The 24,572-nt window shown below is 49.5% G+C and overlaps 1 protein-coding gene across 1 annotated transcript in view; it reads right to left on the reverse strand.

The window, feature by feature from the left end:
- COL22A1 (collagen type XXII alpha 1 chain) overlaps positions 1-24,572 on the reverse strand; it is a 201,493-nt gene that overhangs the window by 173,672 nt on the left and 3,249 nt on the right. The window contains exons 2-3 of the mRNA XM_045162761.1: positions 4,911-5,073; positions 744-1,310 (exon numbers count right to left, since the gene is read on the reverse strand). Of these exons, the coding sequence (XP_045018696.1) occupies positions 744-1,310; positions 4,911-5,028 (685 nt within the window). The 5' untranslated portion in view covers positions 5,029-5,073. The remainder of the gene's footprint in view (positions 1-743; positions 1,311-4,910; positions 5,074-24,572) is intronic.

Genomic DNA, 24,572 nt, shown 5'->3' on the forward strand with positions numbered 1-24,572 from the left:
ACTCCAGCCCCTCCTGTCCCGGAGAGGGGTCTGGCCTCAGGATGACCCTACTAGAATCTTGAGGTCAGCCGCCCAGGTCAGAGCCCTAGGGGCTCCTGGCTCTCTGCCCAGTTGTCCCCCCACTCCACCCACATACTCTTCCCTCTCTCATCCCCCTAGCCCCAGCCACAGTCAAGATTCCAGACAAATAACTCGGAGGCCTCAGGTGATCTCAGAGAGCAACAGGTCAAGAGCCCCTGGCCTCTGGGACTAGCAGCGGCCATCATCTTGAAGTGGCTGCCTCGGGCTTGTCGGAGACAGTTCCTGAAGGCAGTCTGTGCCCCATTCTTCCATGATCTTTCATTGTGACACCTCAGGAAAGGGGCAGGACCCGACATCTCTCACCTGTGTGAGCAGGTGCTTGGGCGAGGCCTTGCAAGCACCTGCTCTGACTCAAGGGCCCTGAGAAGCCAATGCATAGTCCCCATGGCAGATATGGAGCTGCGACCAGAGACACGTAACCAAACTCTGAGGCTGGATGGGGTTTAGGACCCAGCCCTCTTGAATTTTCTTTCCCTGGACTCAGGGCCCAAGGCACAGGGCCCATGGGACCCTGGGGGTGGGTGTGCACGCTGGGGGTGGGTGCGCCTGGGTTTCCAGGTTCCTAAGCAGCAGAGCAGCTGCCAGGTGTCCTCAGGCCCGCCTCTGCCTGGAAGCTGGGTTTGCACCCCGCCCCGCCCGCCCCAGGCACGGTCCCCACTCACTCTCGCACAGGCGGCGCCGCAGCTTGCCCCGGATCTTGTCGATGGCGTCGAAGTCAGACACGTGGAAGACGTGCGCCGCTGTGGGCTCGGAGGCGATCTCCTCTAGCTCCTCGCGCAGAGCCTCGCCCACGCCCACGGCAAAGATGCGGATGCCAGCGCGGCGCGCAGCCGTGGCGGCGGGCAGCACCAGGTCCTGGCTGCGGCCATCGGTCAGCAGGATGGCCACCTGCTTGAAGGCGCGGTCCCCGGGGCGGCCGCCGGCTCGCGGCGCGAAGCTGTGGCGCGTGATGTAGCGCAGCGCGTCGCCTGTGTGCGTGTGGCCGCCGTGGTAGGCCAGCTGCCGCGCCGCCGCGCGCACCGCGGCCCGCGAGCCGAAGCGGCCCAGCTCGAAGGCCGTGGCCGGGCGGTCGCTGTAGTGCACCACGCCCACTCGCGTGCGCTCCGGGCCCACCTCGAACGTGTCCACCAGGTTGGCCACCCACTGCCGGACCTTCTCGAAGTTCTCTTTGCCCACGCTCGAGGAGGAGTCCAGCACGAACACCAGGTCGTAGTGGACGGTTTTGCAACCTACAGGGGCAACGGGAAAGGCAGGGTCCTTGCAGGGGGCTGGAAGCGTGGTCATCCGGGTCCCCCAGACCTGCCTCCAGGCCCCGCCCGCTCTGCGGGGTGAGGCAGGGCTGGGCTGCCGCCTTAAAGCCCCAACCTTGGTTCCCTAAAGGCCATGTGATGGGGAGTCTCCCCAAGATTGCTGTGAAGTTCACATGACTACGTATATAGTTAATATGTACACTCACATATCTATATAGTGAATAACATAATTATATATTATATACTATAGATAATTATATAGTTTACATGTATTTATACAAGTGAATAACATAATTATATATATCATGTACTGTATATAAGTATATATGATTATGTATAGGCAACAGATATATTCATGTAAGTGCGTAACAGTCATGTAACAGTACTGACTGCTGTTTCAGTTTCTTTAACTCCTCCTACTATGTTGGTTCAAAAGTGACTTCATTGTCTTTCAAACCTGCAAAAGGCAATCCAAAAAATCTTCAAACGCTCATATTTCCATCTGGGCAGAGATAACTGCTGCTAACCCATGGTGTATTTATTTATGCTGTTGGCAGAAGTGGGCCTGTACCCCTGGCACTGATATATAAGCTGGTTCCCAGCATCCAGTGATACGCCAGGAGCCCATTTCCAGTGTGATAATGCTGGTTTCCATGGCTGCAGAGATTCCGCCACAGGGATGAACATAATTTATTTAGCCAGTCCTCTCCTGTCAGATAGTTAAACAGTTCACAGTGTCTCACTATTAGAAATCATATAAAATGGATTGCATTCATATATTTTAGAAAGTCTACGGTGCTTTATAAAAATATGCTCATATCTTTATAAATATAAACTTTATATAAGCTATATGACACTTTTGATTAAATAAAATGCAGCACTATAATTTATTTCTGATCCACAGGGCAACCCTGTGCAGAGAGCTTGCGGGTCCCCATTTTACAGTTAGATAATAGGAAGAAAAGTGTTTTCTAAACTTCAAAGTGCTGCACAAGTAGGGGAATCATCAAAATGCCCTTGCCTCGATTTTTCCAGAATCTGAGTCTTGGCCATGACAATGGGAGCAGCGGATCAGGCTTCTGGAAATACCTGGCACAGACAGTTGATCAGTGAAAATAATTTTTTTTTTTAAAAAAGAGAGACCTCACTGTGTTAAAACGTCCAGTTGGCAAAAGTAAAAAATGTTGACTGTGGTGGCCAGTGAGGATATAAGGAGAATGCCTTTATGGGCTCAAGGAGTGAGTCTGGGGTTTGTCAGCCCCATCATCAGAGCCCTAAAAGCCTTGTATCTTTGAATCCGCCAATTCCAGATTCAGTGATTTACTTAAAGAAAACCAGCAGATAAATAGAAAGGGCAAAAGTAAAGCTGTAAGGAAGTTCATGGCAGCATTGCCAAGCAGAATCCCAGAGCCTGCCTTCATGGGTACGCATCAGGACCACTTAAATAATATTCCACCTGCATCATTCAGTGGAATGCCAGGCGGCCACCACAGTGATGGCCGTATTTACCAACGTGGATACACCTTCCACTCTATCATTGCCATATTTACCAATGTGGATACATTTTTCACTCTGTCATCTATCATTAGGTATGAAAAGCATGTGTGTGTGTGTGTGTCTGTGTCTATGTGTGTGTGTGCGAGTATACAACTGTGTATTGAGGAGAGAAGCTACGAAAAGAACCATTGCTTCTTTCTGGCAAGCACAGCCATGAGCGAATTGTATTACCTTGTAGTTCTGTGTAGTCCTGATCTTATGTTTACACAATACACAATGCATTAAGTTCAAAAAACAAAAATAATATAGCTAGGTATATTTATACACACACGCACACATCCTCATCCCACCCTGCTCCAGTGCTCCCCTTGAATTTTCCACGTCTACCGTCCCCTCTAGTTTTTTAAAATCCAAGTCCAATCGGCTGAGAAGCCGAGGTGAACCCCTGCCTTTGCAGAACGGATCCCCTAACAGGATTAGAGCTTTCAAAGTGTGTTTGCCCAGATGTGTGGACTCAGAGAAAACTCCTGGGGAGTTTTTGCCCCGGACACAAAAGGTCATCCTTTTGCCTTTGGGACCGTGATGTCCCAGCCTGATCAGGGTGATTGGGGCCCACGGCTCTAACCCTTGAGGTGATGTGGGTGTAGGCGGCAGAAGGTTCATTCATGTGGGAGGCCTCACCATGGGGCCACTTTCTCTGGAGGCCAGGGCACAGGTGAGGTTGCAGGCAGGTGAGAATGAAGGGCAATGAGGCGGGAGGGGCCCTGGTTTCTGGCCTTGGTCCTGCCACTCGCAGGGGCCCTGTGACCCTGCAAACCGCTTTCCACTCCATGAAATGGGGGCAGAGATAGAAGGTCCTCGGGCCTTCCCGCTTCTGAATTGGATAATCCTGGTGCCAACTGGGCACTTGAGGCTGTCCTGGAGGCACAGAAATCTCCTCGGAAGGCCTGTGTTCCCCACACGGAAAACAGGATGTCCACACTCATCACTCTCTGTCTAGCTACCCCGGCTTTGTGAGTTGCAGGCAGAATAGACCTTTGTAAAGTGATGGAGAAACGCAAGCCTTCAGGGGTTGTTGTTTGTTTTTCCTCTTCTTTGGAGGGCCCAGATAAACAGCCTGACTCTAGCTCAGCCCTGCCCATTCCTTCAACCTCACAGGGGGTGGGGCATGGCTGGGGGCCTCTCTTTATTTTTTTCGACATTTTTAAAAATCAAAGTATAATTGATTTACAATATTGTGTTAGTTTCAGGGCTTAGAGCAAAGTGATCTGCTTATGCATATTTATGTATCAATCTATAGTCTTTTTAAAAATTCTTTTCCATTATAAGTCACTACAAGATATTGAATATAGTCCCCTGGACTGCACAGTAAATCCTTGCGGTTTACGTAGCTTTTATCCAATACTGTGCATCTGTTGCCTCAGTTCCTTGTCTGTAAAATGGGGCAGCGTTTCACACCCAGCCATCCAGTGGCAGTTCTCTCCCTGAGACCGGGTCCCGCTGTGTACCGCAGTCCCGGCATGCAGGCTCGGGGCTGGGTGCCGTGACAGCCCAAGCCGCTCCCGTCCCTGACTCCTTCCCCAGGTCCCCCACGGACCGTGACTCCTCCCAGGAGGCCCTCTGACGGGTGGGCAAGCCGTTCCGTCACTTCTCACCCCTCCCGCCCAGGCTGTCTCTGCTCCCGTAACTTCCCTACTTCCTGGCCACTCACTGTCCCGGCCACCCCTTTAGGCTGGACTCCAGGGCACTCAGTGCCCCTCGGGCTGTGGCCCAAGGTCCTCTCAAGAACCGGACGAGGCAGCAGGACGCTAACCCCACTGCTGTCCCCACACCATGTATGTGGTCAACAGAGACACAGCCTCAACACGTTGTATGATCAACCTCAGATGTGTGTTCACTCTCACACACGTGTACACGCCCCAGTGGCATGGCTGATTATGACTCACACTGGCTGGGGGACAGTGGACACCACACCTGGGATGACACACACTCTCACACCCCCCGGCACTAGCTCACCCCCGGCCCACACCCACACACACATGGACACACACACACTGCTCTGTATTCTGCCTACGGCCCTACCTGCCCTCTGGGCCTGACAGCCACGGTCCCCACTCCAAAGCAGCAGCATCCACAGGAGGCCGGCCACAACGTTCCCTCGCAGGCGGCCCATGGCTCTCTCGTGCTTGGGAACCAGCATTTCTTGGCCAGGAAGAGACACCGTGAGGGTCTACTGGAACATGTCCTGTGTGGAGAAAGAACATCTTTACAGGAGGGCCCTTGAGCTAAGAAGCTGCAGAAATAACCTCTGGACCCGCTCAGGGGAGGAATTCCCCAGACCCAGCCTCCCAACCCTCTTCACTGCTGAGACTCAACTTTTCACACAGCCAAAGGTGTGACTTTCTAAGAGCAAAGCTCAGTGTTACCTCCTGATCCCTGATTCATCCATCTCTCTGGTCCCCATCCATCCATTAGCAGATGCAAATTAATTAAGAACCCGCAGGCCTCCTGTTATCTGCTCCCTAAGGCTCTGACCTGTGACACTAACGTCATTATTCTGATCGTATTTTCTACTTTTAGACATTAATAGGCTGCTTTATTTGTTTAGCATGTCACAAGAGGACATCTCTTTGCCCATACTCAGTTATTTTCTTACAATAGATTTGTAGGAAAACACTTGGGGCGTCCATCCTATGGATTTTGAAAGGGCCCTGGTAAGAACTGTCAAACTGCTTTGTAAAAAGGCTGCTCTGTTTTCGCTGCCCCCAGCAGTGTTGGAGTGTGTGTGTGGGTGCCCCTCTCACTGTGTACCTGGCCACACAGATTGGCACCATTCCTTTGATCTTGGCTAACTCAACATCCCTTCTTGCTTTCAACGCATTTCTTTGATCCATTGAGGTTTATTAGCTAAATGATTTCCCATTTTGTGTATTTTATTTTCATGTGGATGGCCATTTCAAAAACTGTTTGTCATTGTGAACACCAAGATCCAGGAAAAGGAAACTGCTTATAGATGTTACCATTTATTTATTCATTCACAGATATTTGCCAGTGGCCCTCATGTGACAGGTTCTGAGGGCAGGCAGATGAATGTCACCAAATCCATACTCACTGACACCTGGGAGACAGGTAAGACATAGGCCCGGGCAAGGTAGGCTCAATGACACTGAGAGAGGGAAGGGGGGTGTTTATGGGGGCTCAGGAACAGGAGGGGGATTGTCCTGTGACCATTTCAGGAGAAGGTGAGATGATAGGTACCACGTGTAAGAAACCCTAAAAACTTACAAAAAGCCATTAGAACCAATAAACAAATTCAGCAAAGTTGCAGAATGAAAAAAAAACAACATTCAAAAATCTGCTGCATTTCTGTCCAGAAGCAATGAACAATCCATAGAAATTAAGGAAAAGAATTTTATTTACAACAGCATCAAAAAATAGCATAAAATACTTAGGAATAAACTGAACCAAGGAGGTGCAAGACTTGTACACTGAAAACCACAAGTCACTGCTGAATGGAATTAAAGAAAGGCCTGAATACACAGTAAGACATCTTCTGTTACTGCTTTATGGTTATAGGGTTTCTGTCTGGGGTGATGAAAATGTTCCAGAAATAGTGCTGATGTTTATACAATATCTGAATGAACCTGATGCTACTGAGTCACACACTTAAAATGGTAAATGTTATGTTATATACTTTTTATTACAATAAAGCTTATAAACGATGTCCATATCCTTATCTCTGTGAATATGTTATGCTACATAGCAAGGAAGCATGACAGATACAGGTGGAATTAAGATTGCAAATCATGACTTCCTTGGTGGGCCAGTGGTTAAGAATTTGTCTTCCAACACCGGGGACGTGGATTCAATGCCTGGTTGGGGAATGAAGATCCCACATGCCACAGGGCAACTAAACCCATATGCCACAACTGCTGAGCCCACACGCATAGCTAGAGAGGTTGTGCGCTGCAACTGGAGAAGCCTACACACCGCAGCAAAGACCCAGCACCGCCAATAAATACATAAGGAAATGAAAAAAAAAAAAAACAAAACAAAGAATAAGTTAATGCTAAAAAAAAAAAAAATAGCTAATCACCTGACCTTAAAATATGGAGATAACTTGGAGTATCTGGGTGGGCTCCATGTAATCACAAGGGTCCTTACAAAAGGAAGAATCTGGGTCAGAACACAGAGAGATGGCAACCTGGGAAAGACTTGCTCAGCCATTGTTGGCTCTGAGGACAGAGGAAGGGTCCACGAGCCAAGGAATGCAAGTGACCTCTGGAAGCTGGAAGAGGCAAGGACTGAATTCTCCCCTCTGGGCTTCAAAGGGGACAGCCCTGCCAACCCCTTGATTTTAGCCCAGTGAGACCCATTTTGGAATTCTGATCTTGAGCACTTTAAGATGATACATCTGCATTGCTTAAATTGTTCTCTGATATGTCACAGCGCCCACAAGACACTGAATTCAGACGACAGTTTAGGGGAATGGAGGGCCCAGTGGACCCTGGCGCATACTGAGTGGTCCCTCCTGGCAACTTTCCACCCTCCATTTCTCTTCACCTACCATCTACAAATGTTTGTCCAGGCCTTTTTCTCTGGACTAAATCACGTCCCCCCAAATTCACGTGTTGAAACCTCAATCCCAAGTGTGATGGTGTTTGGAAGCAGGGTCGCTGGAAATTGTGTGTGTGGTAGTTGCTCAGTTGTGTCTGACTCTTTGTGACCCATGGACTGTAGCCCTCTGTCCATGGGATTCTCCAGGCAAGAATCCTGGAGTGGGTTGCCATGCCCTCCTCCAGGGCATCTTCCCAACCCAGGGATCGAACCCAGGTCTCCTTCACTGTAGGCAGATTTTTTACGGTCTAAGCTACCTGGGAAGCCCCTTTTGGAAGATACTTAGGTTTAGATGAGGTCATGAGGTTGTGTTCACCACGATAAATTAGTGTCCTTATAAGAAGAAGAGATCTCAGGAGTGGTTCTCTCTAGTGAGGGTGGACTGGTTGGCCTGACTGTGAAACAGGCAGCAGATTCTGTAACAGCCCAGGAGCATCCCCACACTGGGCTGAAGACCGCCTGACCCCACATCCCAGGCCGCAGGTCAGAACGCTCAGCCCTCTCACAGCTCCATCACCCACCAGCGCCACTAAGAGAAAAGCAGCTTCCGTTGATGGGGGCAGATGTAGATGGGGGCAGACCTCCCCAGGAGGTCAGGAGGGTGGAGCCTCAACCCAGAGTGCCTGGTGGTGCAAATCCCTGTCAATCACCGACTCTGCAATCTCAGAGAGCAACCTAACCTTTCTGTGCCTTAGCATCCTCACTGAGGAGTGAGATACAAACAGAAACCACCTTACAGGGTTTCTGCAAGGGGATTAAACAAGAAAACTGCAAGTAAGGGCTTCCCAGGTGGCCCAGAGGTTAAGAATCCACCTGCCAATGCAGGGGACATGGGTTTGATCCCTGCTCCGGGAAGATCCCACATGCTACAAGGCAACTGAGCCCATGTGCACAACTACTGAGCCAGCACCCTAGAGCCAGAGAGCCACAGCTGCTGAGCCCATGAATGAGAAGCCATCCCACCGCAACTAGAGAGTAGCCCCCACTCACTGCAACTAGAGAAAGCTGGTGCACAGTGACAAAGACTCAGTGAAAGCAAAAATAAATAAACCTTAAAAAAAAAAAGAAACCTGCAAGTAAAGCTTTAGCACAACCTTAAGGCCATGTCGGTAACAGAAGCCAGGGCAGGGACTCCAACCACACCTGCTTCTTCAGCCCATCAACATCCAAGGGTCCCTGTGCACGTGTGCATGCTACGTCACTTCAGCAGTGTCTGACTCTTTGTGACCCCGTGGACTGCAGCTCTCCAGGCTCCTCTGTCCATGGGATCCTCCAGGAAAGAATCCTGGAGTGGGTTGCCATGCCCTCCTCCAGGGGATCTTCCTGACTCAGGGACTGAACCTGTGTCTTTTACGTCTACCTGCATTGGCAGGTGGGTTCTTTACCACTAGCACCACCAGGGAAGCCCAAGGGTCCCTGTACCTGGGTAAAACCCAGCATCAGTGGAGAGCCTCCACGCTGTACATATCATAGGTCCCATCTCTAGAACAGCCCATGGTGTGGACACCTGCATCCCCCGTTCACAGGCCAGCAAGCCAAGGCTGACAAGCAGGGAGATGCCCCCAGCACACCCAGCTGGTGAAGGGTAGAGCTGCATGTGAAAGCAGGTCCACGGGACTCAGAAGAAACTACTCCTTAGGCAATGGCACCCCACTCCAGTATTCTTTCCATGGGAAAATCCATGGATGGAGGAGCCCGGTAGGCTGCAGTCCATGGGGTCACTAAGAGTCGGGCAAGGCTGAGCGACCTCACTTTCACTTTTCACTTTCATGCTTTGGAGAAGGAAATGACTACCCACTCCAGTGTTCTTACCTGGAGAATCCCAGGGACGGGGGAGCCTGGTGGGCTGCCGTCTATGGGGTCGCACAGAGTCGGACACGACTGAAGTGACTTAGCAGCATCAGCAGCAGCAGCAAGCTCCCCCAAGGCCATTCTGTGCCGACCTCTGTCCCCATGAATATGTGTAGAGTTGAAAATTCACAGTCTTGCTGTTTGGTCCTCTAAAGAAAAGGCTGGGGAAATGTGTGTGCTGCAAGCCAGGCCCCTTTTAGCAACATCTTCTCTGCAAGGCAGGACTGTGAGCCCCACCCTCCGGAAGACGAACCTGGGATCAGGGAGCACAGACAATTCTGCTAGGCACCCAGGCCAGTAAAGTTGGAGCTGGACTTGCCGTCAGGCCTGAATGACCAAAGTCCACACTCTCCAACACTCACCTTTTTAACATATATCACATGCTTACTAAACACCAAGAGTCATTCGCAGGACTTGATACATAATAACTCATTTAATCTGGAAGGCAGGTATCATGAGGCCCATTTTACAGATTAAGAAACTGAGGCACAAAGGGCTCAGGAACCTGCCCCTGACACACACCCAGTAGCCAGGATTTAGTCCCAGGCAAACACAGGCGCATAGGTATAATCAAGCATAACAGGGCTTCTCAGGATGTTGGGATCTGGCTGGAGCAACCCTTCTTTCTTAAGCACAGAGACAACATGGATATAGCCAAAACCAAGTCGTGCATCCTCCAGAGGACAGAGAAGGGTCTTCTCTGGTTATTGGTGTGATGGAGTCCATTAAGTGATTTCCAAACATTGAACCATCCTTGCATGCCTGGGATACACTCTGTTTGGCCATGACCTAGAACTCCCTTTATTCACTGTCATATTTATTTGCTAATATTTTGTTGAGAGTTTTTGCATCAAGTCTCACGAGAGATATTGGTGTGCCATTTTCTCTTCTCGAATGCCTTTATTTGGGATTAGGATCATGTTGGCATCACAGAATGAGATAGGAAATGTTCCCTGTACTTCTGTCTTCTGGAAGATGTTGTAGGGAAGAGAATGAATGGAGTGTTCATAGCAAAATGCCCATGAGGAGGCAGGCTAGGTAAGGCATCTTTATGCTCAGGAGCCACTAAATGAGCATCCCATCTCCATCATAAGAGGGGATCACCCCTACTCCATAGGGGATGCTGTGAGGGTTCCATGAAGTAGTTTCTACAAAGCATGCTGCAGAGATACCGGCACAGACCAGGGACACAGCCACTGTACCTGGTGAGATCTGTGTGCCCTGCTTCCCCACCAGCAAGCATGGGTACCATGATTCTACTTCTCTCATCAGCTCTGTCTGGGACTTGGCTGCCAAGTGGGCACGACGCAGGCCACACCCAGTGCCTGGGAGGCAGGGCTGTGCCATTAGTCTCCAAAAGTCCAGCAATTAATTTACTGAGCTGAGTTCCTTCCACGAGCCAGCCCATTGCCATAGTAACCAGCCTTCCCTATTCAGGGACTCAGAGGTGGGGGAGAAAAGACACTGAGCAGAAGGCAATTTAGAGGGACAAAATGAGATCTGGCACATCGCGAGGCAGCCTGGGCAAAGTGCGAGCTCTGCCTGCTGCAGAGGGTCTGGCCGCTGCCCACGGAGGGTGGAGACTGCGTGGAGTGAGGCACCTCGGATGTGTTGCTGGGGCGACGGACGAAGCTCTGGGCAGGAATCTGGTGGAGACAGGAAAGCCTGGCATGGCTGTGTCCAGGACACTGAGCCGGGTCCTTCTGAGCCTCTGCTGTGCTGTCTGATGAAGACCGCACTTGCAGGGGCAGAGGGGCAGAGGGAGCTGGCTGGCTTCTGTCTCTATGGAAGCCCAAGAGGCCAGCTGCCTGGGGAGTGCTGGGGAGCCTGCCTCCTGGATTCAAGACCTGCAAAAGTCCTCCTCAGTCACCACAGACCGAGCACCTTCAGGGGCGTTGACTCTTCCTGCAGCAGCTGGCACAATGACAGAGCTTCTGTTTAGAACCCTGTGTTCAGAGTCCAGTTTTGCCTGTGACTCGCTGTGCAAACCAGGGAAGTCACTTAACCTCTCCGGACCTCAAACCATTCACGTATAACAACACCTATGTCACAGGCCAGTATTAACTGCATAGGGGTCCCAGGCCTTTGATGTCTAACTATTCCCCAATTCAATCATGCCCTGAAGGCAAGTCAGGTACTTACTAAGTGCCAGGCACACAGAACAGGACACTGTCCAAGAAGCTTCAGACCTAATAGTGGACACAGATAAGCAATTAGATGCTTCCATTTCTGTAGGGCCAGTGCTCTGATAGCACTTGACTTAGGCCTGAGAGTCAGGGAAGGCTTCCTGGAGGAGCTTACACCTGAGCGGAGTCGGGAAAGATGGGTGGAGAGCAGGCAGGGAGATAAGGGTTGTCTTCACCAGGAATAGCCCGCCTCCCTTCCAGGATCACTTATGAGCAATAAATAAAGTATTTAGATGAGGAAGTAAAAGCAATGATGAAAATTCAGGCTGGACCAGAAGGCCAGAATCCATGTTAATAAAGGCAGTCAAAGGACTTGGGCAGTAACCTAGTAAAAGGGGTCAGACTTTGCCCTTGGAAGCAGTGGATGCCCTCATGCAAGGGAGTGACCTATATTAATGCAATTTCGAAAACTCTATTGAGAAGGATGGATGGAGCAGAGGGACCAACAAGGTCAGTGCAACATCCAAAGACAGATGGCTGATAATCTTTCCTAAGACAGTAAGGAGGTCAAGTGGTCCTTGGGCTTCCCTGGTGGCTCAGACGGTAAAGAATCTGCCTGCAATGCAGGAGACTAGGGTTTGATCCCTGGGTCGGGAAGTTCCCCTGGAGGAGGGCATGGCAACTCACTCCAGTATTCTTGCCTGGAGAACCCCATGGACAGAGGAGCCTGGCACACTACTGTCCATGGGGTTGCAAAGGGTCAGACACGCTGAGCAACTAACACTAACGTTTTCAAGTGGCCCAGCTGCAGATCCCATGGTACCCGACTTCCAGTTTGAACATCTGGGAGCCAGGCACTGAGTGGGGTGGGGGCGATAAGCAGGACATAGTGAGTGAGTCTGAGTCGCCTAGAAGACACCCGGGTGGAGAAGTCAAAGACATCTGAGTCTAGCTCAGAAGAGACATTGGGGCAGGAGACCCTCCTGGAAAAGAGAAGAGGGAGCGGAGGACAGAGCCCTGAGGGAAAGCAGTGTGTAGCCAGGGTGGGGGCAGGCAGAGGAACCAAGTGCCCGCCCCCCACCCTGCTGACACAGTGTTGGCCTCACGGTCAACTACCGCACTTAGTCTCAGAAGTGCTGGGGTACTTCTGTGCCTCTGCTTTGCTTCCCACGATCCAATGTTTTCCCGTGACTTTCATGGTGGAGAACCCTCTGTGGTGTACTTTCAACTAAAGACAAACAAACAAAATCTTCAAGAGAATAAAAAGATACGTCATAGATCAGGAGAAAATATTTGCAAAAGATACATCTGATAAAGAACAGTTCTCCAAAATAAACCCAAAACCCTTAAAACTCAGCAATAAGAAAACAACCTGATTTTAAAAATAAGCTGAGGTTCTTAACAGACCCCTCACCCAAGACGATATACAGAGGGAAAACAAGCACAGGGGAAGATATTCCATGTCACGTGTCATTGGGGAAACGCAAATTCAAACAGCAGCAAGACACCCCTCCACACCTGTTAGAATGGTCCAAAGACTGACAACACCAAATGCAGGTGAGACTGTGGCCCAACAAGATCCCTCAATCATTGCTGGTGGGAGCGCAGAATGGAGCGGCCACTTTGGAGGACACTCTGGTGCTTTCTTACAAAACTAAACACATTCTTACCATATGATCCAGCAGCCACGCTCCTTGGTATTTATCTAAAGGAACTGAAAACTTAGGTCCACACAAAAACCTGCACACGGATGTTTATAGAACTTTATGTATAACTTCCAAGATGCAGAAGCAACCAAGATGCCCTTCAGCAAGTGAAGCAATAAATAAACTGTGGTCCATCCAGACAATGGAAGATTATGCATCACTACAAAGAAATGAGCCAGCTAGCCATGGAAAGGCCTGGAGGAACCTTAAATGCATATTACGACGTGAAAGAAGCCAATCTGAAAAGGCTGCATACAGTATGGTTCCAACTCTGTGCCATTATGAAAAAGGCCGAACTATGGAGACAATAAAAAGATCAGTGGTTTCCAAGACTGTGTCGGGGGTGGGGGGAGGGAGGGATGAACAGGCAGAGCACAAAGGATTTTTAGGGCAGTGAAAATACATGTCCAAACTCACAGTATGACAGCTGGTTCAACAGGTTATGCGATAACAGATGTGGTGAACATACAGTGGCATGAACGATGTAAACAGTAGCCAGAGCCATGCTGTGGTTTCACTTGAACTGTTTTATCTCCTCACAACAAGCTGACGAAAGGGTGATTAGAATCCAGGAATCTCAAACTCAGGAAAGTTAACACATGTGTCTCAAATCATACACCCAGGAACATGCAGAACTAGAATTCAGCCATAGACAGATACCATCAGTAACCACAGAGGACTGCTCCCTGTCCTCTACAGAACGAAAGCACTAGCTGATGTCTCATAGAAGAGGAGGAAACAAGGGAACTTGGGACTTTAGGAGTCTAGTCCTAATTACCAGCAAGGACATCCACCCAGCCCTCCTTCCACTCAGACACTGAAAGACTCACATGGAATCAGCTTAAACCCCAGGCTACCAAAATGCAGGATCAATTTCATTGCAGGGGATGGAAACAGAATGAGAAATGTGCTTTGCTAACTTCCTTCTTTGTGCTGTGGAATTCAAAAATATTTCCTATCAGTTCTTTTTATCAAGAGACCAGATACCAGTCGTGTTTCTCTGCCAGTTGCTAAAAACTGTGAATGAAACTCAAGCCACGGCATCTCTGGAAACTCTGCTGGGGTTTCCGGGAAGAGAGGTGTGTTTCTGATAGAGATGCTAAGTTTGGAGTTGTAGAGGGCCATTTGCCATGACCCGGGGGTGGGGGAATCCTGATGGAGAAGGAAGCCACCCACTGAGGGGAACGAGATGAGTTTTGTCGCTTGAGCACCTTAGCCCAGTGTTGCCCAAAGTCCACAAGCACTCAGAGCTTTTGTGTTGAGGATAAATATTTCTCCAGCACCATTTTTTAAAAAATCTAAGCCAGTCTGAGCTGGGCTTCTTTCACTTCCAAACCACAGACAGGCCTTGGACTTTATATGGCTCTGCAGATAATGGCTCCATCTCACGCTCACCCAGGCCCTTCCAAGTGCCCTCCCCACCCCGGGTCCTTAATCTCCTTCCTTGCTCTGTGTCTTTTCCCTTCTTCCCCTCCTTTCATGTTTGATTGACAACTCAGCTTAGACTGGCTTTCCCAGAATCCCTTTCCAAGGGCTGACTTCAAAAGTCCATCCAGATACCGCACCCCTGCATCCTTCCTGGGCCAATGGGGCGGCACAGAGAAGGATGCCTTCCCTTGAGAGAGCCCCACCATCCGCACCAGAAACCACTCAAGGCCCGTGATGGCTCTGTGAGTCTGTGCAAACATCCGACAGCTGCCGTAACCCTGCTCTTCTCTCTTTCATGTTCAGTACTGAATTCTTCTTGATTTTGTTCTTTATTTTCTCTCTCCACCGCCCCACCCCAAATAGACTGTCTCAGTTCATTTCACAAGAGACTGTCTCCGATTACAGGGTCCTGAGGACACAGAGAGATATTTCTGTTTAACTTATTTTGAGTAGTGTCTGGTCTGATGAAGCAATGCATATAAATAGTGCTGCAGTGCCCACTCGGATTTGGGAGGTGCCGACCCAGTAGAGCCCCCATTTTTTGGGGGGGAAGGACGGTGAGGAGTCATAAGCGGTGTCCCCCGGTGAGAGCTGAGATTGGCAGTCAACAGAGAGCCATGGGCCGTGGGGCCAGACAGACTAGAGTTCGGTTCCCGGGTCCAGCACTTGTCGGGTTTGCTGCATGATCTCAGCTACTGTCTAAGCTTCCGCGCCTCATCTGTAACAAGGGGATTAGCCTGCCCCACCATCTTATGGGAAGGATTAGGGTCCCTAGCACAGTGCCCGGTTGCCAGTCAATTAAAAAAAAAAAAACAAAAAAAAAAAACAAAAAAAGCTATGAGCACTCAATTAAAGGAAGTTACCAGAAAGCCCTTTCTAGCACTTGTTTCAAGTTGACAGGACCTTCTGTACCACCACATGAGACCTCTGTCTGGGAGTGGTCTACTCCAAACTCCCCATTGCCCCAGGCTTGAGGCAGAGGAACCAGAGACCAAATTGCCAACATCCGCTGGATCCTCAAAAAAGCAAGAGAGTTCCAGAAAAACATCTATTTCTGCTTTATTGACTATGCCAAAGCCTTTGACTGTGTGGATTACAACAAACTGTGGAAAATTCTGAAAGAGATGGGAATGCTAGACCATCTGACCTGCCTCTTGAGAAATCTGTATGCAGGTCAGGAAGCAACAGTTAGAACTGGACATGGAACAACAGACTGGTTCCAAATAGGAAAGGAGTACATCAAGGCTGTATATTGTCACCCTGCTTATTTAACTTATATACAGAGTACATCATGAGAAATGCTGGGCTGGATGAAGCACAAGCTGGAATCCAGATTGCCGGGAGAAATATCAATAACCTCAGATATGCAGATGACACCACCCTTATGGCAGAAAGCAAAGAAGAACTAAAGAGCCTCTTGATAAAAGTGAAAGAGGAGAGTGAAAAAGTTGGCTTAAAGCTCAACATTCAGAAAATGAAGATCATGGCATCCGGTCCCACCACTTCATGGGAAATAGATGGGGAAACAGTGGAAACAGTGCTTGACTTTATTTTGGGGGGCTCCAAAATCACTGCAGATTGTGATTGCAGCCATGAAATTAAAAAACACTTACTCCTTGGAAGAAAAGTTATGACCAACGTAGACAGCATCTTCAAAAGCAGAGACATTACATTGCCAACAAAGGTCTGTCTAGTCAAGGCTATGGTTTTTCCAGTAGTCATGTATGGATGTGAGAGTTGAACCATAAAGCAAGCTGAGCGCCAAAGAATTGTTGCTTTTGAACTGTGGTGATGGAGAAGACTCTTGAGAATCCCTTGGACTGCAAGGCGATCCAACCAGTCTGTCCTAAAGTAAATCAGTCCTGAATATTCATTGGAAGGACTAATGTTGAAGCTGAAACTCCAATACTTTGGCCACCTGACATGAAGAAGTGGCTCATTTGAAAAGACCCTGATGCTGGGAAACATTGAAGGTAGGAGGAGAAGGGGATGACAGAGGATGAGATGGTTGGATGGTGTCACCGACTCAATGGACATGAGTTTGAGTAAACTCCAGGAGTTGGTGATGGACAGGGAAGCCTGGCGTGCTGCAGTCCATGGGGTCGCAAAGAGTCTATGACTGAGCGACTGAACTGAACTGAACTGAGTCCACTCTCAGCGCCTCTCATGCTTCCACCTAAGCCTGAGTGCCCCCAGTAACCAGGTGCTGGCAACCTCGCAAGGCACTAAGAACATCTCAGAATCCTGCACTCTTGGAGCTGCACGGTGTCCAAGAGATGTTAACCATCTTCGGGTGAGGAAGCTGAAGGGAGGATCCAGCCCTCACTTGGAGCCCCTACCTTAAGAGATGCTGTAGTCTAGCATCCAAGCTCCTGGCTCAGCCCTGGGGGTACCCAGGACCCCAGAATCTCTGAAGACACTTTTCCTTCTGAGGGTGAGACTCTGACATCTGAACCAGATTGTAACCCTGTGGGTTAAGCTCTGTACGTCTGTAAAGGGCCTTGGGCACAGATGTCATTGGAGCACACAGGTTTGTTCACGTCATTCCCAGCAGAAAGCCTTCTCCTTCCAGCCTTTCTCAGTCTGGTCCCGATCTCCTTTTCCAGGTTCGTGGTCCCCACCGACTCCTCATGGCCTTTTCCTCCAGCCTCAGCAAATTCCCCCTCTTTCTTCAACACCCCACCATTGCCCTAAGCCTTTGCCACTGCCTCTGCCATTGCCTCTGGGATGCTAACAGTCTTCTCCTTGCCAGGCAGACTCCTACTCATCCTTCAAATCCCTAGGATGCATCTTCTCCTCTGTGAAGCCTTCTCTCATTTCCCATAGAGGGAGAGTCACCATCTTCTTCAGGCTCCCACAGACCCCCGGGATGATACTGTTTTATCATCTCACAAACAATATCAAAACTGACCTCCTTATCTTCTGAATCCTGTCAAGTGGGAAGCTGATATTGTAGTGTGTTGTTGTTGTTCAGTAGCTCATTTGGGTCTGACTCTTTGTGACCCCATGGACTGCAGCACTCCAGGCTTCCCTGTCCTTCACTGTCTCCCAGGGTTTGCTCAGACTCATGTCCATTGAGTTGATGATGCTATCCAACCATCTCATCCCCTTCTCCTTTTGACTTCAGTCTTTCCCACCATCAATGGGAAATGAGTCAGTTCTTCGTATCAGGCGGCCAAAGTATTGGAGTTTCAGCTTCCGCATCAGTACTTCCAATGAATATTCAGGGTTGATTCAGGTTGTATTACAATGGGCTCCAGCATAACTCTCTCTGTCTCTCTCTGGGCCATCAATTGATGAGCCTAAGGAGTAACTGAGCTGAACTTAAGGCATTTCCCCTCTGGCCAGGCCTCTGGGGGTGGGCAGAGGTGAACTGAGGCAGCTTTGACTCCTCCCATACCCTCATCTAGTGTTTATGCTATTTTATCTTATTTCCTATGATCTTTTTTTCCTTCTCCTTCTGGGTCAGGAATATTCCCCTGGAGAAGGGATAGGCTACCCACTCTAGTATTCTTGGGCTTCCCTGGCGGCTCAGACAGTAAAGAATCTGCCTACAAGGTGGGAGACCTGGGTTCTATCCCTGGTTTGGGAAGATCTCCTGGAGGACAGCATGGCAACCCACTCCAGTATTCTTGCCTGGAGAATCCCCATGGACAGAGGAGCCTGGCAGGCTACAATCCATGGGGCCGCAAAGAGTCAGACACAGCACAACAGCTTATCGGTCTGTGTTTTCCACGGAGCTCCTTAGACTTAGCGGTCATGGCTCAGGACCTAGAAGGGTGACAGGCACAGAGCAGGCGCTCCATGCATCAGCGTAACCATGACAGAGTGTCTGCACTAACTTAACTCTACATTGACTTAGATAATAAAAACACGTTCTTTTATTTAAAAAAAAAAAAAAAAAACTAAAAAATATAATCTCAAAACTTCTACATCCTGAGAATAGAGCAAGCATGTGGCTTATGAGCACAGGAGTTACCGTCTCTGTCTAGTCACAATGGGTGTTTCTTTTTTTCTAAGAGAGCTTCTCAGATCTCCAGGACCCACTGCTCTGCAGGTGTGAGTAGGTGGGGGAGGTCAGGAATGCCTGGGGAGGAACCAGGAACAGAGACCCCATGGGGTGAGTTTCCTTCTCAGGGAATCAATGCACAGATGTGCCTGACACAGTGGGACCAGGGAGGTTCGTGCCCAGCATTTCCCAGGGCTCCGGCTCATTGTTCAAAGGACCTGCTGTTCTGGCATCACTGTGTGGGGACTCCAGGACCAAGGCAGAGAGGAAGCTCTGGAAATACCTCCCCTTCAAGGGGGGGCGGCAGTGGGAAGGGTTCTGTTCATCACCTCTATGCTTCGCCGCGTCCAGTGAAGTCAGGCTTTTCAAACCCAGTCTGAGCATTTCTCGGTGAGAGAATTCGCAGGAGCGACAGAGAAGAGCCTCTTGCAAGGTTCTCTCTGAGGACTGAACCCTGCCACCCCATCCTCTTTCCTTCCTTTTCACCTAAGAACCGCCCACGCATGGCAGATCAACTCCTGGTGACGTTAACGCATCACAAGGCCCTCGTGCATCCATCCACCCGCGGGCCTGCTCTCTCACTCACCATTTCGTCAGTCAGCTCTCTCACCCACCCTCCACCCAGGGAGTCATGCATTTCTGCACCCCCTCCCTCCCTCCCCACCTCATCACCACCAACCACCCACCCACACAGGCGCTCACTCACGCCGCAGGCCCAGTACCAAACCCACTCCCACCCAAGCCCACACCAGAGCTACGGCAACGGAGATAAACCAGGCAGAGTTCCTGCCTCCAGGACTGCACATGGTAGGAACACAGCCCCAGAGAGGAACAAGGCATTCAAAATAGTGTGGGGTCAGTTGCAGCAATGTGGGTGAACAGAGTGAAGAAAATCAGAAAGAGAAAAGCAAACACCATATATTAATGAGTATGTGTGGAATCTAGAAAATGGCACTGATGAACCTGTTTGCAGGGCAGGAATAGAGACACAGACAAAGAGAACGGACGTGTGGACCCTGCGGGGGCAGAAGAGTGTAGAACAACCTGCGAGAGTAGCACTAACATATATACACTGCCTTGTGTAGAGTAGATAGCTACCCGGAAGCTTCTGCATAGCACAGGGAGCTCAGCTCGGTGCTTGCTCTGTGATGACCTAGAGGGGTGGGTGAGGGGTGAGGGGTAGAAGGGAGGCTCAAGGGGGAGGGGATATGTGTGTATGGCTGATTCATTTTGTTTCACAGCAGAAACTAAAACAACACTGTGATGCAATTATACTCCAATTAAAAAAAATAAAAACAAATAAAACTAGTTTGGGGAATTTTCCAGTTTCCTCCAAGACTCCGTGTTTACCCTCTAGGAAGTCGGATGTGAGAGCCCAGCCTTAACAGACAACACGCTGACACAGAGAAGGGAAGGGAGGGGAGGGGAGGAGAAAGTGGGGGGAGCATAAGCGAAAGAGGCTTCTGCTCTTATCTGGCCATTTGCCCCTGGACAGGTCGCCTAACACTCTAGGTCTCTTCTACATAAAGTGATGACTAACTCCCTCTAGTATTCTTGCAAAAATCACCCGGGGGGAGTGTGTAAACACAGATGCCAGTGGTCTGTGTTCTAGGAAGTCCTGCTGCTTGGTGAGTGGTTGGCTAGGGGCACCCGAACCCCCACCTGAACACACCGGCGGCAGCTTGGCCTCAGGGCACTGGGATATCTGCCCCCTTGATGCCCTAAGCACATCTGGCCTGCAGCAGGCATTCAGAGCACTAACCGGACAGAGCCCTGGGGGCAGGGCTATCAGGAAATAACCAACCAAAGAGGCAAGAGATATAGGTATTTGTAGTCAGTATGTAATGCTGGAGATCCTGGTTGGATTCCTGGGTCAGGAAGTTCCCCTGGAGAAGGGATAGGCTACCCACCCCAGTATTCTTGGGCTTCCCCAGTGGCTCAGACGGTAAAGAATCCACCTGCAATGTGGGAGACCTGGGTTCGATCCCTGGGTTGGAAATCCCCTGGAGGAGGGCATGGCAACCCACTCTTGCCTGGAGAATCCCACGGACAGAGAGCCTGGCGGGGTACAGTCCACCAGGTTGCAAAGACTCAGACGTGACTGAGCGACTTAGCACAGTACATTCAGTATGTGCTGTACGGCCAGTGCATTGTCTGAGGGAGGGGTGATCAGGTGTTGAGGACTTTCTTTTCCAGCATAAGAACAGGCTGGTGTGGCTGACAGGGAATCCTGGGGCCTGTACGACCTTCTAAAGGTTCTAGCAAGTTGACCTACCAGGCATTAAGGATGTCAGATCTACTCACTGACCAGAGATTTCCGGGCCCTGAGCTGTCCCTCACCGTGTTTTCTGAGCCCATCCCCTTGGCTCCGGCAGAGATTCTCTAAAAGGTCCTGGACCACACAGACAGGCAAGAGAAGGGCCAAATTCAGACCCAAGCCAGACTTACACCCACCAACACAGCCCAGTCCATGAATCCAGGCCCCTAGGGCTCAGTGGGACCCCCAGCAATGCCCAAGGTCCAGAGCTGCCTGGTCATCACTCAGAGCTCACCCCCCACCCCACCACCACCACGCCACGCTGATGGGAAGGACTAGCATCCGCCATGCATGCCTGTATGTGGGACGCTGCGTCAGACACTGCAAATATCGGCACCACTTTTCCAATCTTGATATTTCACTCCCTTATTTGTGATTTAAACCAAGCTGTAATTTTATTAATCGGAGACTATGTGCCAGGCACTTGATTATCACCGTTTGGAAATTCCTTCCTCCCACAAAGATGTACTGAGTTCCTTACTGCGCCCACCATGTGCAGACACTAGTGGTTCAGAGATAAGAAACACAAAACCCGTGAACTCCAGGAACTCACCGGCAAGGGGCAGAAACAGACCAGCCCTTGGGGGATGACAGAAGTTGAGGACGTGAAGCTGTGGCAGCATGGGGGGCTGGGGACGAGGAGCGCCGGGAGGGCAGGGGTCGGGGGAGAAGCGAGCTGCAAGGAAAGCCCACGCGGACTCGCCCACAGCAACTCAGGAGCAAGGGGAAAAGCTGAGCTGCAGGAGGTGTTTCCACAGAGACCTGCAAACATGCCATCCAGGGTCTTATCCTGCCTGTCTGTTTCGCTGAAGGCCAATGGAGACCATTGCCCCACAGCCCAGCGGCCTCAGAGGAACCATTAGACCCGGCAAAACGGGTAATTCAACCTTTCAGTTATTAATAGAGCCCCTCCTATGAGCTAGACACAGTGGTAGGTAAACTTGTAGTAGTCATTGTTACTACAATTGTTCAAATGTTGGATTTTTGATTGATGTGTATGTTTGGATGTAAGATTCTGAAAGGGTATTTGTCAGAATGTTACTACTGGATAAGCTGGGGAGATGAAAACACAGGACATTGTCAATAATTTTGCCCTTGTAAAAATACACTTTCAAGTGTAAAGCAACTATACACTAATAAAAAAATAAAACAAACATTCATGTATTTAAATGCGAAAAAACATGCTTTCATTGCTTTTATGATTTAAGACATTCTAATGAAAAATATTTTCTAAAAAGAACAAAGATTGTCCATATGGTATATATGCCTCATTGGATGAATGTTATACATTTATCTTACACACTTAAGGCAGATCGGAATTTTGGTTCAGGCCATGGATTCTGCACGAAGACATGGGTTTGAGTCCCAGCTCAGCCACTTACTTACTGAGGGACTAAACATCTGTAAGCCCCGGATGGACAGGCCACTGGGCTGTCCATCTGCACAGGGGGTAGCAGCATAACTGATCCCCAGGAGTGATGGGAGAATGTGGATTATATACCCTGGGACCAACTGGGGTCCAATCTCAGGCTCAGGGTCACACTAGTCTTGTTTTTATAGAGATCAAAAAAATGTCATGGGAAAGGAGATTTCAATTATTCTACTTTTCTTTTTTTCCTTTGGCCACATCGCATGGCATGTGGGATCTTAGTTCCCTGAACAGGGATGGAACCTAACCCCTTGCATTGGAAGCACAGAGTCTTAACCACTGGACTGCCAGGGAAGCCCCCTTTAATTATTCTAAGTATCGCCAAAAACATGGAGTAAGGGCTGACAGACAGAGGTGGTAGGGAGAAAGCTTTCATTTTAACGAGATATCCACTAACAAACCACTGGTTCCCCTTGGGAGGTGGCAGTTCCTCTGCCCTGGGAGTAGGATAGGAGAAGGTGGGCAAAGGCTGGGACAGATGAGTCAGACCCCGGTAGAGGAGACGGGGCAAGGTGGCTGTGATGGTCATCTCACAGGCTTGAGAAGAAAGGGCTTGTTAAAGGAACGACTGTCTGGTAAAGCCCTGTGTGGTCATGAATCTATCACCCCAAAGAAGCTTGTAGCACTGTTTGATTTTCAAGTGAGACTTTGTTGAATGGATTGTTGAGCTCAGTTTGCTTTTTCTTGTTTTTATACAGCACACTATGGCTTCAGCCACTTGGCTGCCAGGCAGTCAAGACCAGTTCCAATTGGCTCCTCTCTGTCAGGATGCAGTTAAAAGAAAGTCTTCTCTTTAGAGAGCTCCAACCAAGAAGGATGTGCAAATTGCTTTTTTTTTTTTTCCAAAACTGTATTATGAACCCAACTTTAAGAAATTAAAATGATGTTCTCATCTCTATCCAAACTTAGGCAGAGTTAGCTAGAAGTAGTGAGCATGCAGTAACTGGGAGTGTCCAAGCTAACGCAGGTGGACAGCAGATGAGAACTTAACCCCATCAGATGGGGTTTGTCACTAGAGGGTTCCGACAAGCTCCACGACCACAGCAGGAGGGCTGGTCGGCACATTCCCTGGATCTCGGCCAAGACTTCCCTCTGTTCAGACCACGATGTTACCCAGCTTTTGGCTTCTCATGAAGGCCCAGTCCCAAAACCTCCTGAGAGCCATTAAAATGGCCATGCCCTTTGACCCAGAATGCCTATTCTTAGGAATAATCTCAGGGAAGGCATCGCAAGTGGGGGAAGTCACATGCAGAAAGATGCTCGCTGAGGCAGCAAGTGGGAATGGGGAGTTGGGGGGGCGCATCCACCAAAGGGATTAGAAGAAGTGATAAAAAAATGGTGCTTACTAAACCACAAAGAAGGCAATGGTACCCCACTCCAGTACTCTTGCCTGGAAAATCTCATTGACAGAGGAGCCTGGTGGGCTGCAGTCCATGGAATTGCACAGAGTCGGACACAACTGAGCGACTTCACTTTCACTTTTCACTTTCATGCATTGGAGAAGGAAATGGCAACCCACTCCAGTGTTCTTGCCTGGAGAATCCTGGGGACGGGGAAGCCTGGTGGGCTGCTGTCTATGGGGTTGCACAGAGTCCAACACGACTGAAGTGACTTAGCAAACCACAAAGAAAGCGACCAATTTTGCTAAATCATAAGGCTGAGGAGTGGTACACGTCATTCACTCATTCAACGTTGCAATTCCTGTGGACATTTGTTCACTTACTCATTGCAAAGTGCAAGGAGGAGAGGTCAGTGTGGCCGCCTGGCCTTGACACACACACACACACACACACACAAGACCAAGAGGAAGCCCTCTATGCCTGAGTATCTCTCAGACAAGCATTTAAGACCCATCTCTGTCTCTAAATACAAAACAGTCAAGTCATTCACGTTCTCCTGGACTCTGTCCCTTCATCTGTAAAATGGGGCAACTGTACTCTTCTCATCTTACCAGATACGTCTTCCTTGATTTCTGTTATTTGATTTTTATTAATGAAAATATTTATTTCATTTATTTAATAAAAATGATTAAAGTTGTTTTTGTCAGGCAAACTGCCGTGTCTTCCACTCCTGAGTAGGAAGATGGGCTAAGAAAGCCTCAGGGACCTTTCCCACCCTAAAGATCCCCGTGGGCCTTTTTCATTCTGGCTCTCCTCAGCTGCCTGCATCTGTAATGGTGGCCCCTTCTGTTGGTGTGATAAGGGCTTTGATCCCCCAGATGTGGCTTTGAATCTTGGCTCTTGTATTCCCTCTACCTGTCC

Source organism: Bubalus bubalis, chromosome 15 (assembly GCF_019923935.1).
Source record: "Bubalus bubalis isolate 160015118507 breed Murrah chromosome 15, NDDB_SH_1, whole genome shotgun sequence".
In the NCBI taxonomy this organism is placed as follows: Eukaryota; Metazoa; Chordata; class Mammalia; order Artiodactyla; family Bovidae; genus Bubalus; species Bubalus bubalis.